Source organism: Paramormyrops kingsleyae, chromosome 13, assembly GCF_048594095.1.
Source record: "Paramormyrops kingsleyae isolate MSU_618 chromosome 13, PKINGS_0.4, whole genome shotgun sequence".
Lineage (NCBI taxonomy): Eukaryota > Metazoa > Chordata > Actinopteri > Osteoglossiformes > Mormyridae > Paramormyrops > Paramormyrops kingsleyae.
This window is the reverse complement of record NC_132809.1, coordinates 11764263-11788102: the sequence shown is the minus strand read 5'-3', so window position 1 is coordinate 11788102 and position 23840 is coordinate 11764263. Positions and strand designations below refer to the sequence as shown.

The 23840-nt window shown below is 41.3% G+C and overlaps 1 protein-coding gene across 1 annotated transcript in view; it reads right to left on the bottom strand.

Annotated features, from left to right (window-relative positions):
- LOC111859446 (receptor-type tyrosine-protein phosphatase beta-like) overlaps positions 1-10878 on the bottom strand; it is a 51869-nt gene extending 40991 nt beyond the window's left edge. The window contains exon 1 of the mRNA XM_072698202.1: positions 10406-10878. Coding sequence (XP_072554303.1) covers positions 10406-10498 — 93 coding nt within the window. The 5' untranslated portion in view covers positions 10499-10878. The remainder of the gene's footprint in view (positions 1-10405) is intronic.
- Positions 10879-23840: the final 12962 nt, after the last annotated feature.

Below are 23840 nucleotides of genomic sequence, written 5' to 3'. Positions count from 1 at the left end.
TAACAGTAAGATGATGTGTGTTCAGAAGAGGAAGCCACTTGTTCCTGCTTCAGCTGAGGAACACTTTCTCACAGCAGCAGCTGACCACACTAGTGTCAGCACACGTGTCAGGCATGCGTGTCAGGCACACGTGTCAGGCATGCATGATGTGTGCATACTACCCTGTATTTAGTTCAATATTTTCCCTGCCAACTGGATATAATACTGCATAATTAATACATACAGTCATAAACAAAGCCCAATAGAGCATTTCAATGCTTTAATTCACGAAGAAGCCCCCCAATAACAATATGTCAAACTAGACAACCTATTATGAAACCATAAATGAGATTTACATGCATTAAACTTGATCTCACATTTCGGCACAAAAAGGAACAGTGACGTTCGCAGACAATGAGCCACACATGCTATTCAACAGGCTGCAAGTAACTCACAATGTTCGGTATTCAAGCATGATGCCTGTTATTCCCATAATAAAAAGCGTTCATTATGATAAATGCAGTCTGTAGTGTAACCCAAAGTTCCCCGTCACAATTAGGGAATGGGGAGCCAAGTTCACAAATTTCCATCTGAAGAAAGGAACACCTTTCCAGAAAAATGTGTTTGGTTCTTAATCACAGGATAAAAATGTATCATATGCTGCTTCTGTAGCCTAAAAGGCCGGAATTCTACTTTTTATTTTATGTACACAGGAGTCCATTAAATGAGCTCTGAAGTGAAGGGCTTAGTTGGTCTGAATATCAGCACAATGGGTAGGCGAGCGGGTAGCTTCAGGCATATCAGAATGTAGGAATGCGGGCCTTAGGTTTGATTCTGATGCATTGGACTCCTGGAGGAAAGAATCAGATGGTCTACAGAGTCTACATACCCATTTTCCTGTATAATAGTTTTATTATTCTGTAAATAGTCTGTAGGGTTTGCAAACTACCCCAACACTTTTGCTGTAGCTAATTTTAGGTTTATAATGGAATAATATAGATTTGCCGTAAGATTTCTCACATTGGTGAGAAAGTGTTAAAGCATGAGTGTCATGCCAGATGTGTGAGAGTTGGCGGCCCTGCTGATAGTGTCCACGGCGCGCTGATGGTGCTGTGACTGTATGTCGTCTCTACTCTGATGAGCAGCACAATGTCTGACGATCTTAACCACTCCATCTACCCCTATCATAAGTTCAACCTTGACAGAACAAATGAAATCGAACAAGGGCAGGCAAACAAAATACCTTCACTATTTGAAAATAAAACGTCAGGAATGGGATGAGTGAACTATTAACATCAGTGTTACTGAGTGACTAAGTGATAAGGAAGTAAATGCACGAATGGAAAAGAAAAACAGGAGGAAGAAATTATTTGCCAAGCCGGCAGCAACGTCATGGGCCAAAAATATGCCTGGCCCCACTCCACCACGTAACGGCTTTTACAATAAATATAAATAAAACTTCCTCATTCTACAGCAACACTTCTGTTTGTCACTCCATTTGCAAATGACGAATGCCAAACAAATTTAGTTTAGTTCATAATCAGATTATAGATAAAGTTTTAAAAATGCAGATAAGTAACCAACTGCAGTATGGTAACCAAATCATGTATAAATGGTGACTAGTTAAGCTGTTTTAGAAGAGAAATTCCCACAGCATTTATTCATTTATTTATATACTGTAAAGACGTGCATCCCACTGAGATGTTCGCCTGTGTAACCTGTAAGCTCAGGACCAGTGTGGTGCAAGTTACTGAAAATTAGTAATTAGTTACAGCTACTTCATTCAAAAACAAATCAATTACTTTACCAATTACTGCAAATAAAAGTGACTAGTGACTAGGGAATCAATTCTCTGGTTAATGTATACATACCCAGACAGCACACACAAATCGCCAGAATGTTGGTTTAAGCTGGGATTATCGTTAAAAGATCGCATTCCATTTCGACCTATTAATAATATTTAAATTATTACGTAAGCTAATGTGGGTTTCAGTGAGCACATATTTTTTTCAATAATTTTGCGTTAATCAGTTCAGCATAACTGTTATTTTTACTGTTTCTGTCATTTTGTTAATATTTTAAATAATAAATGTATAACAATCAGTTAAATTGTTTGAGTTTTAAACAGTACGCCTACATGTGGGATAAATGGAACAAATCTATCCTATAGTATATAAATATATACAGTATAACCCTATTGTGGGTCATATAGCCTAATCAGGAAAAATACACCAACAGGCTAAACGTTACATAGGAATCTCATTAACATCATGTTGCGGTTGACATACATCATGCAGACATCAGGGGAAATGTTGAATCATCGTCCCGGTGACCCAACGACCTCAGAGAGATGATTTGCCAATGGATTGTAAAGCATCGTGGAGACATGGGGCCTATGCATGTGTACTGTCAGGGTAGCTATATTATTTTAATGTTGCTGCTTTCACAGTGCGTGACAATTCAATGTTTGATTTTATCTATCTCTGTATCACTGTACCTTATATCACTCATTCATTGCGCCACTGTGAGGTTGGATGACGTTAGATCATAAACAGGAAATTAGGGGAATTGGCTGTAACAAGCCCATTTAAATTGTAGTACTTTTAATAGCATAATTTTGAAAAGGTATTTAGTTGCAGTAAAAGTAGTGTAATTACAATAACGTGTCAGGCTGATCACCCAGGTTAATTTTGAATACCCCCACCCCCCCCACCCCTCCCCCCCCCCGACCCATTGAGGATACTTAGAAACTACGAAACTTTTCTATTTATAAATGTTGAACAGAAATGCCAAACAAACATGGACATACAACAAAATTCCATTTTTTAGTTATAGAAATGACACCTATTAGCTTGACCCATCTGACTCTTCCCTTGCTCCAACCAGTTCCTTCGTCGACTGAAACAACTTTTGCATTTTCTACACTGCATGGAACATTTTACCCATGAAGATTTGCCTATGCTGTTCTGTGGTTATGGCCTCGTTTCCCAGTTACAATGGTGCGTTTTCGCCGTAGCCTCATAATACAGTGTGTCATTGTTCCCCCTGGCACACGTGTGAGCCTTCCGCCTTAACACATATGTGCCTACAAACATTACAGTAGAAAAACACAAACAAGGGTTAGTTACTGGACACTGCGTGTCCTTCACCATGAAACCATGAATTTGCAATTGGGTTTTGTGTGTAGAAAAATTTTAAATAGAACTTTACACATTAGTTTTACCCATTGCACCCACTGAAGACTAAAAGAGAATAATAATGTCTTTCTTACAAACTGAGCATGGTAATACTCATTCCTCTGGTCATCCAGGGAAAATTGGGACTGCAAACAGTTACATCTTAAAATGGAACAGCCCGCAAGAAGAGATTTATCATGAAAGCCGTTCCTAGATACCTATAATGGCACCTGTAGGTTTCAATGTGAATTGTAATATACTGAATATCAGCACAAAGGTGGCTTTTAAAGAAAATAAAGAATGTAGGCAGGTAACTGCATGTCTTTTTAGTAGTTATTATTAACTAGGCATTTTTCATATAATTTATTTAAACCATACATACTGTAGGTACACATACTATAAATACCAAGTTTAAAAGTACTGGAATAGATTTTTTCCTATAACTAGATTTTCAAAGTATGTATATATCTTCACAGAAAGCTCTGAAGTTGTGGTATATTTGCAGGGTGTCTGACTTCCTGGTTGATCCCCATTGGCTGTGTTGGCCGACCGTGCCCCCTCTCCCACTTCCTGCTGGGACTTCTGTCCTCCATGGTTGGAGAGAATGTAAGAACAGATCCTCCATACTGATAAGAGCTAGGTCTCCATAAGGGCCTTCCACTCACGAAATCCTCAGGTCTTTGACGCAGGAGAAAAATTTCAGAGGAAGTTACACTGAAGTTTTCCCAATACCGATATGGAACGTTCTCCCCAACTGTCTGTGGTGTGTAAAACCAGGTCCATCCCTGGACACCCCCCCCCCCCATATAATTTCAGCATTGAAAGAGGTTCTAAGCAGTAAACAATGACCTTAAAGATTTACTCATGAGTGAGCTGCAGCATTGCATCAATGCCTGTACAGCAGTGATGCGAAGAATCTACACATTTTTTATTTGAACATCTGCCAAAGAGGTAGGCTAGCCATATTTTACATTCCAGTGAAACGTCCCTTATGACTTGAGGGGACAGAAAAGTTTGGCTGGCTTAATGCCTAGAGAACCAAGCAAGAGCGTTATCTTTGACAAGAAATTTGGAAAGTACTGCACATAATTCTCCAAATGACACTATATGGAGCCAACTATATCTTCCACAAAGAACCAATTCCCAGTAAAACTTCACTTAAAGCACCCATGCATTATGAAGGCATGTATAGTGCATAATAGGTGAGAGCTTCATAAAGCATTCATAATGCAAAATAAACATGCCTATAATGTATTATGCCTTTCTATAAATAGTTATAACGATGCTTATAATACTTCTTGGAGGCATTATCCAACTCCCTAAAAATGCACCTTGGAACATGGAGAATAACTTGTTTAAAAAATCACAAAATATGTTAATCATCTTTGTACAAGAACAATGAAACTCTGTGTGCTTCCCCTACCAATGCTATGCATTATATAAAATAGAAAAAATAAAACATAAAAATAACAATAATCTATAGATACACCTGTGTATAATTAAGCACACAGTCACACCATGTCCAGGAATAAATACTAGTAGCGGAATGACTGGTTGTACAGAAGAGGTTAGTGACTTTCCACTTGGTACCATCATAGGACGCCATCTTTCCACTAAGTCAGTCACATTTCTGCCCTGGAAAAGCCGCCCTGGTCAACTGCAAGTAAAGTGACCATCAAAATGTCCAGGACCAAGTTCAGCTGAGAAGTGGTTGCCACAAGAAGTCAGCTAACCTCAATGTCCAACCTGAATGGCAGCGAAGGAAAGCGAAGACCAGAGGCTATCACAGCAACAACGGCCAGGCAACTTCATATTAATGTCCTCAGATTTGTAATGAGATGCAGGACAAGCTACTGCCCACATACTTTTGGCCATATAGTGTCCAACAGTGAACTAAAGTGCAGCATCAAACTTAACAACATACAGTAAAATAGAATAAAAAATAGCAGCAGCTATATGGCTAAAAATGTAGCAGCATTGCAAACCTGTACTAATACATACCATGGGCGTAATTTCCTGGGGGGTATAATGTTCATCAGATCCAGCCAATATGACCCCCCCAATAATCATGTTTCCCCTGTAATAGGTGGAGACCTCGACCCCCCAATGTTCCAGCCAAAGTTACACTCTTGATACATACAGTGCAAGGTACAATGATTCAGTGCAATGACAGTCCATTGAGTGTCTGTGTTGTGTTATAGCAGAATATCCTCTTGGTTGAGACATCCAAGGCAGCAATCCTATTGTCTGACAACGAAGTTAATGGAAAACTGGTACCTTTATGGGTGAAGCATAAACCGGAAGTGGACCCTAGACACATACAGTAGTGACCATTGACCCTCTGAAGCTGAAGCCAAAAGGAATGGGTTTATTAGAATTAGAATGAATTTTATTGATCGGAGGTGGAAATTCTAGAACTAGTACCCTTCCGTGAGATGACACAAATTCCTGGTTTATGTTTCATGGGGTATAACGGGAACCAAGCCCTGCTACTTCCCATCAGTGACATGAAGATGCGTTTCTAACTTCTAGCCTTCAGAGACTCCCGATAAACAGATAAGTTGCCAGCAGACAATAACCCCATTGGACTGCAGGAAAAAAATGCAGATTCTCATTTACGTTCAACACAAGACTGTGACTCTTTGTGTATGAAACACGCAATATGGCAATTTGTCGAGTTTACCCTCCATCCCCCAAAATTACACTTGGAGAGGCCACGTTTGAGAGGATATTTTACACAGAAATCACAGAAAGAAGTGAACTGTTTGCTACTGAGATACTTACCAGAAACAGTGGTAATTTGGATTAATACAGTAGTTTACTAAATACTTACTGCTACAGTTATATGAAAATAAAGGAAAGACCTGAGAAAACAAGTTAAAGCTTTGTCAGCGATATGAATAGCGTCCTTGTTCTCCGATTCAATATGCATCCTGTATACTGTATTACATCCCTCCTCCATTGAAAAGACAAGTGCAGGAATCAAACGGATCCAAAGATCCCAACAGCACCATCTGATGCAGCTGAAAGCATAGAGGTATGGAGTCGTATGAGGTGCCTCATCCATCTGGTGGAACCTTCTTTCTCCCAGGTTTACGTGCCTCCCAGTCTGTATCAGACCAAGTACCCCAGAAGCTTGATCAGAAGGGACTTCCGGCATCTAACAATTATGAAGGAGGGGCCTGCATAGTGTCACGCTGGCTAGGGGGCAACACTAGTTCAACTCCAGCTAATAACACAGGAAAATAAAATAAAAACAAATTAAATAGTTCAATCTACTTTCATTCCTCCATTTTTTGTACCCACTTGTCCTATTCAGGGTTATGGGTGGTCTATCACAGAGAATAAAGTATATGGGTGTATTGGATGGTTGCTACAAATACTGGGGTGACTTTAGGAGAGGTTTTAAAATGGCTAAGCTGACACTCTGACAGACAAAACATCATGACAATGAAGATCATCCCTCCATTTTCTGAACCAGCTTATACTATTAAAGTTTATAGGGGATCCAGAGCCTATGGGCGCAAGGCAGGGAACAGCCCAGGATGGGGCGGCAACCCATCACAGGCCACACTCACACACCATTCACACTTATGGGCAGTTTGGTAACTCCAATCAGCCTCAGCATGTTTATGGACTGTGGGGGGAAACCAGAGTACCTCATGAAAACCACACGACGACATGGGGAGAACATTCAAGCTTCACACACATGGAGCCATAGAGGAGACCGGAACCCTAGTCCCAGATGTATGTTATAACAGTGCTAACCACTGCACCACCATGCCACCCCTACAGTTTATTTATATATTTTTAAATACATCAGCTGGACCAAGAGCTAGCAGCTCAGTTTCTGCATAAACAACCATGTTTTCCCACAATTGCTACTTGGTGGAGCGACACACTGCATTGTGTCTCCAAATGACCCATTTGAGCAGAATTATGCATAGTCAGACTGCTGAAATACACTTATAAGGAATAAGGAAGGAGCACCTTCTTTGTTCCGAGACAGTACAGCGATTTGCTGATAGCACGCGTCGCCATTTTCCCCTCGTTAATACCCTTTATGTAAATGCCTAGGCTAGCTGCACAGATTTCCTACAGACATTCATGCAAACACTGTACTTTCCTGGGCCGCTAATTACAGGCCGATTAGGAGAACTTGCATGTACTTTGAGGGACCAATGCCGCTCATTCATCAATGCTGGAAGAACCTGTAGAGGATGAGCAGCCGAAACAAACACGATTCAGCAGCCCGGGTCATCTCGTTTCATTTTAATAACAAAACAGGGGCGGCAGCCTCTTTGATCAGCAAACGTTACGCAGACACTGGGCCGCCTGCGCAGGTCTGCAGCCCGGCAGCCCGGCAGGCGCGCTGAAGATGCAAGTTTTCCTCTCAACGTGTCTGGGATTTGACACCCGGCTGCAAGGTTTTCACTCTTTCCTGTAAAAGAATAATCCTCTTGCTCTGCCGGTTCAGATTTCCATTAGCTAATTCTGCTTTTAACTTGGTGTTATGCTAATCGCTATTTTCGGGCTTCCCAGAGGTATATTAATTGTCGAGACAATTAAGACCATCTGTCTTATTTCTGATCATTCCTTTATACTTTTACCTTCAAATTTTACAAGCATTGAAGTATTTTCCAATGCCCTGGGTCTTGTCATAATATGCTTGTTCAGGTTTGATTTGATGAAGAATCCACTTGTTTGTTTACTCCACGAACCATGGTATTGTTAAACACCTTCGCCAGCACCGCAGTTCGAAGGCACACACGCTTCTTCATAGCCGAACTATCACAGACTTAAAGAGTTACAGTAAATACCATATTCCAGACAACTGGGAATCTTGTTTTACTTTGATCAAACTTCCAAAAAGACGGACACACTAACTGCATCTACACAAACTCCAACTCAGTCAGATTGTGAGTCAGTATTGGATCACCTCCGTTCTCTTACTCCATTTTGTTAATTACATGCCCTTTAAGGCACATATACTGAACCACTCTTGTCTAGCTAATCTACGCTGCATTGTGCGACGGCACTTGAAGTCATCGCTACGTTTCCTTCCGGTTCCTAAAAAATAAGAAGTGTTCCTCAGAGGATGTTATTGCTGGATTAGCAAGGCAAACTGCTCCAGCGGGGAACCATAGAACGAGGGACGCGGGCAGAGCTTTGGGACGAGGACGCGTCGTGAGGGAAATGGGGAATAACAGGAAAGCGATGATGTAAACTACTCTGAGGTGTGCCCCCATGAACTCAAGCCGTCTGGGCTGAAGAGCAAGGCTTTGTTTATGCTGGGGAGTGCATTATCAGCTGCTGTCGCGAGCAGGTCCTGCTAACCACACCTCTGTTGCATAGACACAGCATTTATGGCCACCCTGAACAGGTTTGTACTTTAATGTACCGCGTCGCTTCTTGTGCACTTCATGGACATGGATGCCTAAAGTTCATTGGTGTCATTTGTCACCCTGTCGTGTTTTCTGCTGAGGCCTTTAGAAAGAGAAAGAAAAAAAAAAACCCATGCAAGATCCTCCACACAACGAATAAGCTTTTCCGAGAAGATCAAAAATATGCTGAACTGTGAGTTTTGTACTTCCTGAGCGTTACAAGCTCTATGCTTTTCAGACTGGGTCCTCCAAACAACCCCAAAGCATACCCTCCAATACTCTCTTAATACTTGCTACACCACCAAAGTCTGGCTCTGCTACATCACTGAGCACATGAACATTATAGAAACTCACCAATACTTCCTTCTGACATGAAGCCATTTTGAGGTAATCACAAACTAAAGTAAAATATAACAGTCAACATTTCATAAAAAATATGTCATACAATTACTGTTCTCAACCTTCAGTCTTACCACAGTCTTATTTTCTGTTTAGCTACAAAATATACAGAAATGTTGCTCAGTTAACAGAAGCTCACCCCTTTATGTTTGGTTTTAAGTGGCTACCTTGGGGCGTAGCTATTGACACATACATTAATTTACTAGAATAATACCACTATCGAAAAGATCACCAGGTAAATGAATACAAATTCAAGAGAAAAGCCTCTAGGTCAAAAATAGTCATGCCTGAGGATAAGCGAAAATAGTTAATAAGTATGTGGAGCAAAGTTTAGCACATGGTTTCATATGCTGTACTTGTCACAATCTGAGTGCATTCGAAAAACAAAGAAGAACATGCAGAAACTGCTGATGTTTAAAGAGAAGAAGGGGAACAACAAGTTTCTGGTCTGGTGTGCAGTGTGAGCAAGACTTTCACTAACAATAACATTTAATACGCCTGAATATGCTGCTGGGGACCTACAGTATCTGCCTGATGTAGGAACCAATGAATATGAATACACACACACACACACACACACACACACATATACATATATATATATATATATCCACAAAAGATTATCGACCCAAAACACAGCATGAGGTTACATAGTGCCTATTATCTTGTGAGCAAGGACAGAGATGGAGTGTTGTGACAGATGACCTGGCCCCCACAATCCCCCCACCTAAACCCTATAAAGCTGGTTTGGGGCGAATTGGAACGAAGAGTATGATCAAGGTAGCCAACTTGTGCCCAGAACTTGTGGAAACTCCAACTGGACTGTTGGAGAAGCATTGCAGGTGGCAATATCTGGAAGCTGGTTGAAAGAATGACGAGTCTGTGATGCTGTCATCAAAGCTGGAGGGGGATATTTGAAGGGTCTAAAATTTGAGAAATTTTTAAAATGTTGAACACCTTCTCTTGGTCGTTGTAATATCTGATATGTATTACTTCATTGCCTTGAGGGTTTTTACTATAAGGTAAATAACATAGCTAAAAGGTGGTTGGATATAAAATATGACAATATTGTGGTGTCTGTAATACTATATAAAAGAAACCATATTTCATAGTAGGTTATATACTGTTAATGCATTCGGCAAATAAAACAGGTTTAGTTTTTTTTCAGCAATCTAGAATATCTACGTGTCCAAATGTCGGCTAACGTGGATCAACTACAATTTATTTTACACTTCTGAGAATGGCACAATAAATATCTGCAAGTATAAAAACAAATGTCACCAGTGACCTTAACTATAAGGGATAAGGGATAAACTTGAATGAAACCCATAACCGATCGAGCTGCCCTCAATCCCGTAATGAGTATCCACAGCCCACAGAGATACCTGCCGCAACAGGTGCAGCGCAGAGGACAGCGGCGAGAGCGGAATCTGATGCTCCGTGGAGTACTGAGGACGAGGCGCTTACCTCGGAGACGGCAAAGAGGAGGACAGCCGTCAGGGCGACGCATGGCAGCGACGGCCGCCTCATCATGCGGGTCGCGGTGTAGAAACTGCTCATATTAAGACGCGACCGGTTCCTGGCATGTCTACCGCGCCCGGCAGGTGCGCTGCAGACTCTCCCTATTAGTGTAAAGCGGATTTGCACTTTATTCGACTTTATAAGCGCTGACTGGCAGTAGCAGCCTCTCACTTCTCGTTTTTGGAGTCCGGCGGCAAAGTCGATAAGCGCACATTAAATAAAGACAGTTCCTTGAGCTAACATTTCTGGGTGGGGCTGGCGAGCTCCGTACTCTCCGCACTTACAAGTTACTGGTATTTTAAAAGTAATAACCCGCCTCCAGCGCCACACACACTCCCCTTAGTCACTCCTTCTTCCCGATCTGCGCTTCAGTCCGAAAAATTCTCGCTTCTTTTCGGGGCCAGTCTTTGCCCTTGTTCTCTCTCCCAGTGGACTGTAGAGGAAGTTGGGTTATTTAGGATTTTTTAAACCATCCCACATTCTTTTAGCGACTCAGCAAAGGGGCGCAAGGGAATGTGTCCCAGGGCAATGCATTTACAAGTTTACAATCTACAACTAGGTCCATTATGTTGATGAATAGCATTTATTTACCAACCTCGATACATGGCACATCACCGTTACTGGCATATAACCAACTTAGTAATGTTATGTTTATATATTTTTTTAAATGATATCTATGTTTTTCATCATTCTTTTCTTTTTTAACCCGAAGTTTGCCAGCAGTAAACTCTTTAGCATTTCCACCTGTATGATTCTGTTGCTTTGGTGCTTTTACTTCCTGCTGTCATGGAATGTATCTGACGTGGCTATACAGTAGGTTTGTTGAAATGGAATAACATAAACACATAGTAGGTATTTAAGCTATTCCTCACTAGAGTAGCCTAAGGTGACCCTACAAATGATAACTGTGAGTCCAAGATCATGAAAAGTTACTCTCATCACAACCCTGGACTTTGGCCCTATCATGTCACACATTATTTTGGGCTGTTTTTTGTGACAAGGTTGTGAACATTTAGAACACTCATCTCACGCCTTTCCTATGACACTCACATCACTGTCATTTGCTGAGGTGTTTTTAACTATAGTTTGAGCCGGTGTCTCTTTCTTTTCTAAAGGAAATAATTGGTAATATGAAATCTGCAGCCTGTCCCACATATGTTGTTCACTTGTTTTTTTAAAAGAGATTTTTGACACTAATGGACCAAACAGCCAAAAATGATGTCCAGCAGTTTCACCTCAGGCATTGTATCAACAACCTTTAAGCAAGCAGTAGTGATAAAGAAAAATGCAATTTGGACACCCCAGTCCTCTCCAGCATTAGACCAGTCCTCTCCAGCATTAGACCAATTTTCAATCTCCAGTTTCAAAAAGTTTGGAGAAAGTTGTACTTTGCAATCTTATTTAGACATACATAATATTTCTGAGATGTTCCTGTCTGATTTTAAAGCCCTTCCCAGCACTGAATCTGCACTTTTAAAAGATTTTAACGATCTTTTACTAGGGACTGACTGCAGGGATTCTGCCATTCTCATGTTTTAGATCTCAGTGGACCACCGTATCCTCATCTATCACATGGACCATTGTGTTGGCACTAAAGCCACTTCTCTGGAGTGGTTCAGGACTTAAGTTTGGTTCAGGTCTGAAGCTTTCCTGTCTGCCTTTGTTACCCGGTATCCACCTTACCTTGTTATGTCCTTCAGGGTACTATTCTCGGTCCATTCTTAGGAAATTTGGCATCTGTTTCCACCGTTATGTTGATGACGCTCAGATTTACCTGCCTTTGAAACATAGAGATACAGACTCTTTAGAAACAGTCGGACTGTCTCCAGGACATCAAAGCTAGGATGACCACAAAACTCTTTAAACTTAAATAAGAATAAAACTGACGTCCTGATATTTAAATCCAGTGGTGCCTGTGATGTTCTTTGAACTTGTATTCCCTGAAACCGTATGTAAAACCTACTATAAAAAATATCAATGTCATAATGGGTTGATTTTAAATTGGACAAACAGATAAACTCAGTTATCAAAGGTAGCGTTTTTCAACTGAGGCTCTTATCTAAGGTCAAGCCTTTTTATCGTTTAATGATTTTCAAATGATTGTACACGCTTGGATACTGTAATGCCCTTTATGTTGGCGGTAGCCATGTGTCCCACTCACGCTTATAGTTGGTTCACAATGCTTCAACTCATTTTTTAACAGTAACATGCAAGCGAGAGAACATTTCCCCCATACTTGTGGGTCAGACCTGTTGTATTAGACTTCCTGGGTTTGGGATTTGAAACCTGCCACTGGTTCTGTGTGGAGTTTGCATGTTCTCCTCATGTTCATGGGAAAGCTCTCTGCTTTCCCATGTAGTCTAAAAATCTGCGGTTAGCAGAATCGGTGACTAAATTGGTCAAAAGACCTAATACAGCATGCCCTCTGTTGCCTGGGATGGGGGTATATTTTCTAATAACCTTATTAAGCTAATGAAGTCAAGTGAGAACATCTGCAGACTGGCTGTTAATTTGTGCTACTTATAGATGCAATAGAGCATTTGTGGTTTGCTTAGCTCTACAATAGAATATATAATTTCAGTAAAATTTAATAGTTGGCGGTTTTGTATCCAAAATAGGCAAATATGCAAATCCTTTGCGTGACATTCGAAGAGCAAGTTCATGTGCGAGCAGTAAAATGCAAATAAAGCAAGTGTCATCACTGCCACCAAGACCTGCAAGGCATTCTGGGAACACCCTAGATAATTATGAAACATCAGAGAAAGGGACCGGATGAGCAATGTAGGAGTCACCAATACAGGACTGATATAGTGCATTCCCAGGCTAATGTATACTGTATGTGATTCCACTGGGTAGGTTATAGGTCTTGCAGACTAACATCCACTGCCAGAGCATATTTTCTACATTTTACTTCAGCTGCCAACATGACCTACTAAATGATGCATCTGCTACAGAACTAATAGCTAACCACTGGAAACACAACATAGCTTATGCTAGGCATAAATCTTCAGTTATGCTAAAATGGCAAAAATGAGCTAATACTACTTAAAGTGGAGAATTTGACTTTGGAAGTACAGTCGTCCCTCAGTATCTGCGGGGGTTCGGTTCCAGGACCCAAAGTCCACGGATGCTCAAGTCCCTCATATAAAATGGTGCAATATTTGCATATACAGTAACCTATATACATCTTCCCGTATAATTTTAATCATCTCCAGATTACTTATAATACCCAAAATAACGTAAATGTTATGTGAATAGTTGTTATACAGTATTATTTAAGGACTGGTGACAAGAAAAAGAGTCTTTACATGTTCAGTACAGTCGCAGCCATTGCATGGGTTCAGATTAGTCTGTGGCCAATTCAAGTTTTGCATTCTGCCACTTTCTGGATTTTTTTTTTCTGCAAATGTTTTCTCTCGGCAGCTGGTTGAATCTGTGGATGCAGAACCCATGGATACAGAGGGCCAACTGTATCGAATTAGTGCCCCAAGTTGGTCTTTGTCGGGTAAGGGGAGATATGACATTTGAGCGAAACCAGCCCGCGATGAGCGTGAGTTTCGATGCTTCCTTTCTGCTATCTTCATTGCCTAAGTTGCTCTAATCTTAAATACCTGAGAATTTTTTGTTTGCTACTGAACAAGGAACATATGTGAACTTATGAAAGTCGATATACGGTGACCCCAAACAGCGCAAATCTACTAAGTGCTAAGCTTCTTTGAAAGATGGGCAAAGGGGAAACAAACGATTTCATGTTCCAGAACAAATTTTTCAAACAATAGAGATTCATAATGGCCTGGACTTTTTATCGAAAGACATTAAAGGACAAGCTTCTGAATGGCTTGGTAAGGCCCTTTCGTAACTTAAGCCTTTCTGTATATTTGACGGAAGTTTGAAACATCGCTGGTTCAAATCCCCAGCTAACAAGGTACCAGTGAGGTACTCTGACTATGAGCAAGGTACCACCCCCACGAATTGCTGAATTAGCTGCCCCCTGCTATGTCACATATGACTTAAATGCAGAAGGCACATTTTGTTGTTGTGTGCTGTGGTGTATCAACAATTACAGTTAATCACTTTCACATTTTGGCAGTATCTTCATAGTCTCCCTAACTTACAGTCATTGTGAAGATCACTAATTGAACCTCACCGTACTTACACTGGCTTTGCCCTGTCGATGCAGTGTGTGATGTTATCACGTGGGCTCTCGTGAAAATGGCTGCGTCGGACACTCCTTTAAATGCAAATTTTCTCACCATCGTACCAGTCCAACAGCATTTCCTAGATCCTCCAGAGTCCTGAAGCCCCATTGCATCATCTAAAGTAATCTGTGGAACAGTGTCACCAAGCTATCAGCATTTATTTGATGGTGTTCCTGTTTTTACTTCTGCCTTTGTCAGACGATTGTTTGGAGCTTAATGGGGCTAAATTAGTACGTGATCAGAGAGGACTGCGCTTATATCCCAGCTCCTTTGCATCTTGTTTGGGAGCCAGAACTTGATTTTACCAAATATTCCCAAGCTTTCATTCTTTAATGTGGGTGATGTGTCTTTTTTTTGTGGAAAACTGATAAAATCATACATTTCTGAATGAGGACATTCTTAGCTTAGTGTTTCTCCTTTGTAGTGGTAGATGGGCATGGCACAACTGAATGCCAGTTATCCTATTTGTTTCATAAAGAAACCTGCTGGGCAGAATTCTTTACTCACTGAGTTTGTTATGACGCAAAGGGCATTAGCACTTGTGACATCAGTGACATCAGGAGGAAGCTGGATTGCTCCCTTTCAGGAAACCTTTCTAGATCTAGCAGTGTCACAAAAATGTTCTACAGGGCCGTCGAGGGGGGGGTGTAGAGGTCAAACCTTACAGGTTACTTTCTTTAACTCTCCGTTATCCATCCACTGACTACTGTTTTCAAATAAATATTACAGGTATATAGGTCAAGCCAAATTCTCATTCACGATGGCATGCCCCGGGAGACTGAGCCACAGTATCAACTTAACCTCTTCCCCGTCCTCCACCTTCCAGCGAAATGTGCTATGAGCTACTGTTGTGTGAACAAGTCGCCTCAACGCCAGTTTTCCATCTTTGACCGCTTCCTGCTGTGAAAGCTCCCAGTCAAACCAAACTCTGGAATGTAGTTTTTCTTTAATGACTAATGTAGTTTCCTTTGTTTTCATTTGATTCATTTGTACTGCATTTTTAACCGTTTAGCATGGTTGGGACCAGAAGACAATTGGGGCTGGCGTTCATGGATGTCTGTCCTTATACTAGCAAGGCTCTGAAGTGCAGGTGTGGCCGTGGATGATGTCACCATCGCCAGCCCCTCAAACATTCATCCGATTCCGATTTACAGAGGGGAGCTTTGTGTCACTGAGGGAGGGCAGATCACTTGCATGTTCAGCACAGAACACATGTTAGTGCCTGGGAAGTTCTGAGAAGTTTCCGATTCTTCTTTGAAATTGCGTGGTCACGTGGCTGGGGTACACCCTGGATGAAGAGTCAGTCCACTGCAGGCCACATGCACACGCTAGGGACAACTCAGTAAATCAATGAGTCTAACTGCATTATCCCTAGATGCGATAAAACAATTAATTTGAAATATGTCGAATTGCTATTAAAGTTGCTATTTCAGCACTGTATTTTAAGAAGCTTCAGAAATGTCTGTGAAATTGTTACAATTATCTGTTCTTGGAAGACCATTTGTTCGACTGTGGCATTTAGTCAGTAATTAATCTACACATTTACCAACCAACCCCCCTGCCAAACACTGTTACACATTATGAATCCCACAATGCCATATTAGGTATTATAACAACAGTCAGCTGGGTGCTATGGCTTATGTCATATGCACATGAGGACATGCACATTGTCAGAGTTTGGAGAACCCTAGAACTTGTTAATGTTTTGGGAAAAATAAACACTGAGCATTTCCGCAGTTTTAGAGGGGGGTAGGGGGCAAGGCCATTTGAGACTGGACTGTGAAAGCACTTATGAAGGCAAAAATGTGTCACTTTTACTGCTATCCCCACGGCTTCCAGTGTCAGCAATTATGTGCTGGACTTGTCTTCTGGATTCACTTTGAGGGCTAATATTGTTGTGTCCAAGAGAAGAAGCATTTTTAATCCTCTTGCTATTTTGTGTCAATTTGAATTTATAATTTCATGCACCAATTGGGTCACTGCTGCCCAAAACTATTTGAAACACAACATCAAACACTTCATGACTCATGTGGTTATATGACTGTAACAAGGGAAATTTTTTGCCTTCTTCTCCACTAGATGGTGCTTCTCCTCGGTGGAATGTTATCTTGTTCAGAATTACCAGAGCCCCAGTGATATTCAGACATAACAAAATACAAAAGTATGAGTCATGACTATATATGGAATATGATGGCAGAGTGAACAGCAATAAAAATTAGCCTAAGTGTCTGTCTGTGAGAGAATGGGAAACGTTTGTATATGTACTGTATGGGTGTGGGAGAGGGATAGTGTTTGTTTGCATATGAAAAGAAGAGGGTGGTGCTTGTGTGTGTGTGTGTGTGGGTCATGTATATATTACATTGTGGAGACAAAATGTCCCCACAATGTAATAAAAACCTTTTATTTTGATGTTGTGGGGACCATTGTTCAGGTCCCCACAAAGATCTGTGAATGCAATCAAAAAATTAAAAATATAAAATGTCTTGTATTTTGTTTGGTTACTTACGGTTAAGGTTAGCACTGGGTAGGGGTTAAGGGTTGCCATTGTTGGGAGTAGCGTTTTTACAATAGAAATTAATGGAGAGTCCCCACAAAGATATGGATGCAAATGCGTGTGTGCGTGTGTGTGTGTGTGTGTGTGTGTGTGTGTCACTGGTTTACTGTGATGCTTAGTATCCTCTTGGTTTCATTCATGTTTCCCTCACTGTCTCTTTCTATTCATGAATTCATGAGAGACACAGAGCAGAAGTGAGAGAGAGAAAGAGAGAGAGAGAGGGAGTCCTACCACAGATTCAGAGGGGGGCCTGACAGAGGACTAGGGAGGGTATCGCTGTCGGCACTTGTGGGCGGGCATTTGATACAGATTCCATCAATAAAGTCACTGAGCCGAAAATGAAAATGGGCTGAAAAAACCCAAAGGGGAAAACGAATAGAGACAAGGATTGAGGCAGTGAAAAGACTGGGATGAATCCAACAGAGTTTAATCACTGAGGTGGGCTGTAAAGACTGTAGCAGTGTGTCATTGAATGTGGGGGGTGAGTGCTGTTTGGGGTGGGGGGGTCAGAAATATGCTGTGATCCTTCTATCCAGTTTCCCTCTTTTTTTTTCCTTCTGTCTTTTCCACCCGCCTCTCTCTGTTGCTAGGGCAACTGAGCAGACACCGAGCTACCTAAACCAGCCTGCTGTTCCAGCCCCTGAATCAACCAAACAACAATAACAAAGACGAAAAACAATAACAAACACCCCCAACCCCAGTGAAAAGAGAGGCAATCCATGACGCCAGCCCCTAGATCCCTCCCCGATTCAAATGCTGAAGGCAGAGGAGAGAGTTCGGGAAGGGGGGGGGGGGGTTCCACTGGGGACATCAACACTGCAGTGAATAAGGTTTGCTTCAGTTGCAGTATCTCCTTCACAGGTCGTCCTCATCCTTCACAGGTCCTTCTCATCCTTCACAGGTCCTTCTCATCCTTCACAGGTCCTTCTCATCCTTACTGGGTCCTCTTTGTCCTCAGTGGTCCCCATTTACTGGGATCGTCACCTGACCTGCCAGCCTTCCACGCCATGTGGAAAGGTAAGTGAGCGGCAGCGGCCGTGTTCATGGCATACTTCTCTCTCTCTCTTTTGGTATCTCAGGAGGGCTGTGATCAGTGTCTCTGTACACGTCGGTGAGGTGCATCCATGCACTCGCACCTGCATGCCCATGATGTAGAAATCCGCACACTTCCCACTACTGTATGTACTCTGGATGGTAATTGGGCAGAGTAGCACATCTCCTTTGTAATTAATATATCACTGCCGATAATTCTTTCAGGTACAGATACAGATCAAACACATTGCACAAAGGCAGTAGGATGTTCCACCTAGCATGAATGATACCCGAAAAAATTATGGGGAGGTGTCAAATGTGGACACAATTAATCCAGCTTTTAAAAGAACTGTACAGATGACCGTTCAGTATGGTTTAGTCTTATCACCAGGGAAACGTATTGACCATCCATTTTCATGCTCTCGAAAAGATGCTCACAGTCACAACAAACATGCTGGAGATAGAGACTGATGCGAAAGTGAGAGTTTTCATTCATTTCAATTAACCAAAACATGTATCACATATCTGGAGATGTACATTTACATTTAAACTGAGTTATTTTTCTAAGTAATTTCAGAATGTCCTTTTGGGAGAGTGGTACTTGTAAAGGAAAATGTAATTGGCCCGTGTCAGTTTATTAAAGTACCAGGTAATACTTCTTTGTGTGTTTCACAGGTATGTTGGGTGTATGCAGGCAAACCATCCTTTCTGAATTCAGTGCTGCGTAAATTGCTATCAACGCTACATCTATCAAGTGCTCTCTTTGTTTTGGTGGTGCTGTATGTTGAAAAGGAGAGGCAGAATTGATTCTTTGTTCTCCAAAAAAAGACACCCTATGACATCACTAGAATGTTATTTTGGTTGTAATTTGTATTGGGAGCCTGTGAGGCATGACATTTAAATGCCCAGAGAATATAATTTTTGAAGTTTTGGGGACCACTGCACGTATTCCTGGTGGTCTGATTGAATATGTTTTCTGTGTGTCTTAATTCCCACTTACGCTCTGTGCTTTATTCTGTCATGTGTCCCATAGTAACTTACATATAACAGGTGTTAATGTGATAAACCGTCAATAATGCAGAAAGGGATGCTTTGGGCAGGGATAATGTAAGGCACTTTGAGACAATGTAATGATGTGAAAAAGCACTATAGAAATAAATCTGAAAGCGATTCGAAAGGGCAGTATCAGACAGGGAGCATAACCCAGAACTGAAACTGAAGATATCTGGCTTGAGAAAGCATTACATTGGTTTGTTTTGTTTTAGTTTTGGTTTAAGCCGGTAGTCCCTGTCACTAGGCAAACAACAATTGTGGCACCAACAGTTGCGACTCGATTTCTGTGTGTTTTCCATTTTGCTGCGTCTGGTTGTCTCGGCTACACCTAAATAAGCTTATTTAAAAGAATCCCTCGCTAAGTCAACATAGCAGCACAATATTATCCCGGGGTACTGAAATTGTGGGTTCCGGTATGGCTCAGAACCGAAACACAATTCAATTCGGACCTCACAAACAACACGTTCCCCCCAGCACCTGGTAACTTTAATTGCGGGATCCCCCTGCCCCCCACCTTCCCCTGATTAGCGAAACCTACCCTGGAAAATATTATGGCTTAGTGTCGCCAATGGAGTTTGGATTGTGGAGAAAATAATTGCTTACCCATGAGCTAGTCCTGCTAGCATATACTGTACAACATATAACAATGGGATCTCACAAAAGCCTTTCCCATCAGCAAACAGCCCCACTTTGGCTGAAACACACGACAGGAGCCATCTGGCTATTCATCCATCTGTCTGTCAATCGTCCATGACTCCATCACCAATAGAATTCCAGAGTTTCTCAGAAGCACAGAGCACGAAGCAAGGGACACCCAGTTAAGGATGATCACAGCATTTATAAATGTCCAAAATAGCATTACCAGGTATGTGTATTCTACATGTTACATTAATGCCCCTGGATAATGGTCACGTTAGTGTCATGTAAGGTTTTTCAATGATGTTATTAATTCCTGAGTATTTTGAAGGTATTTTTTGGATGGATGCAGGTTGTTACTTTGTCTCGGATGATGCTATTATTTCGGGACAGAGTGTTCCCTTTCAGATCTGAAAAGGAAGAATGAAATTATTTCTGCCCCTACAACTATTTTACTCTTGCCAAAAAAAATATAGTGAAAAAACTGAGTTGAAAAGACTCAGGATGTTTGCAGAAGAATTAGCGTTTTAAAGCTCCCAGTCGCTGCACGACAGCAGGCCAGAGGGGCGTGTCATCTGGTGAATAGAAGCAGGAGCTACGTTGCGTCAGTCTGGTTGAGTCAGAGGACTGTTTTAATCTGCCTCCCCCGGCACTGGGAGGATCTGGACCCAGTCGTCCGTGTCTGCCAGAGAGGTCCATCCCTGACCTTGTCTAATTATGCCTAGCAACCCACACATTGTCAAAATACTCTGTTCCATTTAGAATGGCAATGGTATTATAAAATATAACAACTGTGTGAGTCTGTTGTTAGGACAAACGCTAGCTCTGGGCTCAACTCATGTCATGGCAAATTCCTAAATTTTAGCATTAAAAATGTGGGTCTGAGTCTCTTATGAAAATTAAGTGAAGCCAGATTAAGTTTAATTTAATTCACCACATTTGTCTGAAAGGCGGTTTTAGCTTTTGTTTATTTATCATAAAGTATCACAGAATGTGGGCAGTACTCTGCTGAGACTTCCAGGTAAGGATTCCTTAAGGTGAGTTATCTGTGCAATTAAAAGGCGGGTTATTTAATAATAACTGAATCTGAACTGTGACTAGGGGCTCACAGTAAGGCTATAATTTAGCGTTGCACCCTTGAGGGAGGAAAACGTGACGATTTGAAGGCCATGAGATCCTGGTTCCTCGCAGTCGGTGTCTTGGTGTTACTCTCTCTTACTATAAAGCGACACCTATCTCCTGTCATATGTAATGGACCATGAATTGGAGTCAAAGCTGAATTTTAAGTCATACTTTCGAATAACAGCGTTTAAAGGGGTAGTACAGAGTGTGGGTGTTGTTGACACCATGCTGGAAATTGCCATTAGCCTTCATGCACTATGAATGAGAAGTATGAGATGCATTATTTATGCTTTTATTAACTGATGGAATAGTCCTGCTCATCCTTCCCTCATCCTCACTTTGTAGGGCTGGTAAAAGGTAAAATTATTACCCTTTTAGTTTTCTGTCTGATGTTAGCCCAGCAGAATCACCCAAGCTGTATTTTTTTCCTTCTGAGATTTCACGTGTGGCGTCCCATCAGTGTCCCATGGCTTGATTATTTTAGCCTGGCTGGTTCCTTCATTCAAGGTTGATTTTTTTTATTTTTTTTTTGTTTGGATCCAGTTAAGCCAGGAATGTATCAAGCTAACTGTCGAATAGTCGGTGGGGTTATCTGAGAAGCGGCGCGAGAGAGCACATGGCTTGTTAAGATTGTGTATACCTCCCGAAGGCCTGAGAGAGGCTCCGGTTCCATGGCAGAAGCCTTGTGGGAGGCCGGACAGCAGCGATTCCTAGTTATCACCCCACAATTGCAGCCCACTCACACATGTGTCACCATCATAGATTACTTTAACTGACCTCTTTGTTCTGTTAGCCTTTGTGTTTGTTGCAAACAACAATCTCAATGCAGCTGCCTTTACTGTTCCTCTGAGTAATAAATGGAAAGTTCTGTATTGGATGCTACATTATAGTTTATGAATGTACTGCTTGATGCAAAATGCATAATAACAACTAAATAATTTAGAAAGTTATGTGAAGATCCTGCAGGAATATGTGCAGTGGTCTTAACAGGTTTCATGTACCAGATCCACTCTCACAGTCATGGCTGTATACCATTTCATTTTATTTTGTGACCCATCAATACCGAAAGAAATTTTAAAGAATCGCAAAGATTAAATTGAGCTTCCTCCGAAATTGCATCGGACTGGCTTTGCTGCACTGCTCTGTCACACTGCACGGCTGTAGCTGTCCCTTGCCAGTGTAACTTTATGTAGCGATACCCAGAGGTGGAGCAGCAGCCGAACTTCCTGAAAAGGCTGACAGAACTCCGGATTGACAGGACGGGCAGAAAGCAGCATACGGCGATACAGGAAGTGGGTCAAAGGGGTGAAATGCAAAGCTGAAGTCCACTTTGAGTGGACGGATGGTGCACAGAGATAAGGGGGCATTCGGATTTCTGGTTTTCTGAGAACACTCCGGCAAAGCTGATCATGGTCCGGAGCTGAAGCCAGAATAGAAAAGGAACAGAATTTTAGAAGTAGATGGCTGCAAAACACAACTGAGGAAGGCAGTGGCAGAGAGAAGCAAACAGAAGCTCAACAATGAAGCTTTCAGGAGCATTATGTTTCCAGATTTACATATTTCATGAATAATAGCTTATCCTCTTCTCTGTCTGTGATTTTAGTGTAGCCATTTATTACAGCATCTCCCTGAGCTATGATGGGTTTACGTTCCGATAAACCTATCATAAGGTGAAAATATCGTAAAGCAAAAATGCATTTTAATACAGTACACCTATCCTAACAAACATCATAGCATACCATAGCCTACCTTAAACATACATAGAACACTTACATTAGTCTATAGTTGGGCAAAATCCTTAAATTAGCTAATATACTGTATATACATAGCTATTTTTTTAATGTAATGTTGAATATGTCATGTAATTTATAGAATAATGTACTAAAGTGAAAACCATTTACCCATCGTAAAGTCGAAATATTGTAACTCCGACCATCGTAACCCGGGGAGCCACCGTATAAATATAATTTATTTAGTGCTGTCAAACGATTAAAATTTTTAATCAGATTAATCACAGGGTTGCTGTGGATTAATTTAGATTAATCACGATTAAATATCATTCATTTTGAATCTATATGAATCGCATTTCATTTTGTAAGAGCAAACAGACTCAGGAAAAAAGGGAATATATATGCACTTAACATGTTTATTGAACAAATTCAACTTCAGAAGTGCAATACTATGAACCGGACAACTTGAAGCCGGACAACTTGTGGGATTTAAGGTACCTCTGTTTAAATGGTCTTTATGTTCAATCGCTTACAATTAGCCCGAACTACCGTAAATCCGACAAATAATCCGACTAATCATGAAATCTAATTCTAGCTCGGTTAATTGCCATTGTTAGCAATATCAGTTCATAACACATTACACGTGGTGATTTACATATAAAACTATGTAGCAACACGTCCACAGATAAGTTGGACGGTATAGTGTGTGCAACCAATTTTATGAGCCACAAATGAGAAGTAGTGCTTAAACAGTATAAAACTACAACTTTCCCTTCTGTTGATAAACGGCGCAGCCACCTTGGATTCTGAACTCGGGATCCTCTGTGCTGCTCCGAGATATTTCTTGGATCTCCGAGAAACAGGAGCATGCATGTCGTCACTTCCAGCTTCAAAACTGGAATCCGACTCGGAATACTAGTTCCCAGGGCAAATGGAACGCACCAAAACTGCCCGAAATGGGTTGACAGAGACATTTCAGGAATTTTGAGTCATTCTGCGCTGCAGATGGGTTAATTGTGTCAAAAATTTTAATCAGATTAATCATGATGATGGAT